The 2235-nt window shown below is 46.3% G+C and overlaps 1 protein-coding gene across 1 annotated transcript in view; it reads left to right on the top strand.

The window, feature by feature from the left end:
• The window catches only part of LOC119353549 (protein DETOXIFICATION 18-like), a 12627-nt gene extending 10634 nt beyond the window's left edge, over positions 1-1993 (top strand). The window contains exon 2 of the mRNA XM_037620169.1: positions 1854-1993. Within this exon, the coding sequence (XP_037476066.1) occupies positions 1854-1883 (30 nt within the window). The 3' untranslated portion in view covers positions 1884-1993. The remainder of the gene's footprint in view (positions 1-1853) is intronic.
• Positions 1994-2235: the final 242 nt, after the last annotated feature.

Genomic DNA, 2235 nt, shown 5'->3' with positions numbered 1-2235 from the left:
AGAAAAGGCTAGGTGGTGAATGGTAAAACCAATGTTGGGCATTGCTGGAGGAGTTTTACTCAAGGCGAACTGTCAAGGGGTTCTCATTATTACCCAACCGCGTAAGGAACGCAAATCCGGGACATAACACCGATATGACGAAAACTAGGGCGGCAAGAGTGGAACAAAACACCAGGCATAAGGCCGAGCCTTCCACCCTTTACCAAGTATATAGATGCATTAATTAAATAAGAGATATTGTGATATCCCAACAAGTAAATATGTTCCAACAAGAAACAACATCTCCATGTTCCAACAAGGAACAAACTTCAATCTTCACCTGCAACTAAGAACGCTATAAGAGGGGCTAAGCAAAGCGGTAACATAGCCAAACAACGGTTTGCTAGGACAAGGTGGGTTAGAGGCTTGGTTCAACAATATAGGAGGCATGGTAAGCAAGTGGTAGGTATCGCAGCATAGGCATAGCAAAAGAGCGAGCAACTAGCAAGCAAAGATAGAAGTGATTTCGAGGGTATGGTCATCTTGCCTGAAATCCCGCAAGGAAGAAGAACGAGTCCATGAAGAAGTCAAACGGTCGTAGTTGAACGGACCCTCACAAACGCGACGTTGTTGGAACTAACCCGAAGAAGCAACACCGGAAAGAAGCAAACAACATAGTAAAAAACCACCACATAAGCATGGCATGATGCACAACCAAGTATGATGCATGTCCGGTTTAAATATGCATGGCATGGCAAATGGCACAAACAAAACTACAAGTTAAGTGGAGCTCAATATGCAACGAGTTGCATATTGACGGAACACCACATCAATTATTTAGTTCTCTCTCGTTTAGGTACCCAACAATATTAAATGTTGTTAAAACATGGCAAGAGGTGGGGCATAACAAAACTACACCATCTAAACAATTTAAATGGGACCGGATATGACAAATAACGAATCCGGTAAATCCCCATATGCCTTAGTAATTTAAAGCAACAACAATTTAAACATTTTAGTTGTTGTTATCATGATGCGGATGACATGAACAAGTTTATGCAATTTTTATTAAAACTTGACAAGAGCATTATGAAGCATTTGTCACCGTGGTGGAAAGGAAAGGGGTGCCACGGCAACGTTCTAGTTCCGGTAACTCGATTGAGATAACGATGCAAAGGAGAAGTTTGCGGTTGCCTGCAGAAGATGGTGGGGTGCTCCCGAATACCGGGTGTCCCACGAGTTGGCGACAAGGAAACGAGTGACAAATTGGACACAGTGCAAACATGAGCATCTCAAACATCGCAAGCATTCGTTCACGGACGTCGTCTCAGGGTTATACCTTCGGAGCGTGCAAAGGGGACGATTCTCGTTCGTAGAGGGAAGTAGGCATTCTCGCGACGACGGTAGTGGAAGTAGTCGTTCTCGTTTGGAAGTAGTTGTACACGTTTCATAGTTGTTCAGGGTCATCGGTGGTACTCGGCCCAACAACGTGAAGTCGTACTCGTGTGTGAGGATGAACTTGACGAATCCGATGTCTTCGGGCGTCATGGTACTTGGGGTCTTCGGACATGCCGGACTCGGTTCTTATGATGAAAGTGATACAAGGAACTTGTGTTCCGGTCGTGTAGTCGTACTCGAGGTGGTCTTGGCGAAACCAAGGCCGACGGTGTACTTGGCGTAATCCGAGTCGACAGTAGTTGTACACGGCAATCTTGGTCGAACTTGGAGAGACCTCGGTAGTCGTTCCCGTTCATCTTGGTACTTTTGGCGCCATCTGGGTCTTGGCGACGGTAGTGGTACTTAGAGTCGTTGCACTTGGTGGAAAAAAAACACGGTGACCGTAGTGGAACTTTGATGCTTGTGGTTTGAACCAGGGTCTCACGGCGGGGCTTGAGGATGGGTGACGGTGTCCTGCACTAGGGGGTACTCACCACGTCATCTCCCGATCTATTAGATTGGGCCGAGGACCCCCGTGGCCGTATACTCATGTGCCAGTTCAGACTGCTACCGCATACAAGGAAGATTCCACAAGACTTGGCGATCAAGACAAGGACTTCTCCCCACCGGCGTATTCGGCTAGGACTCTTGTTATCCTAGGCCTCCGGTGCATTATATAAACCGAGGCCAGGCTAGTCGATAGATATACAACACACAACAACAATCATACCATAGGCTAGCTTCTAGGGTTTAGCCTCCTTGATCTCGTGGTAGATCTACTCTTGTACTACCCATATTATCAATATTAATCAAGCAGGA

The sequence above is a fragment of the Triticum dicoccoides genome, chromosome 2A (assembly GCF_002162155.2).
Source record: "Triticum dicoccoides isolate Atlit2015 ecotype Zavitan chromosome 2A, WEW_v2.0, whole genome shotgun sequence".
Classification (NCBI taxonomy): domain Eukaryota; kingdom Viridiplantae; phylum Streptophyta; class Magnoliopsida; order Poales; family Poaceae; genus Triticum; species Triticum dicoccoides.
The sequence above is the reverse complement of the archived record's forward strand: the minus strand, read 5'-3'. Positions and strand labels throughout refer to the sequence as shown.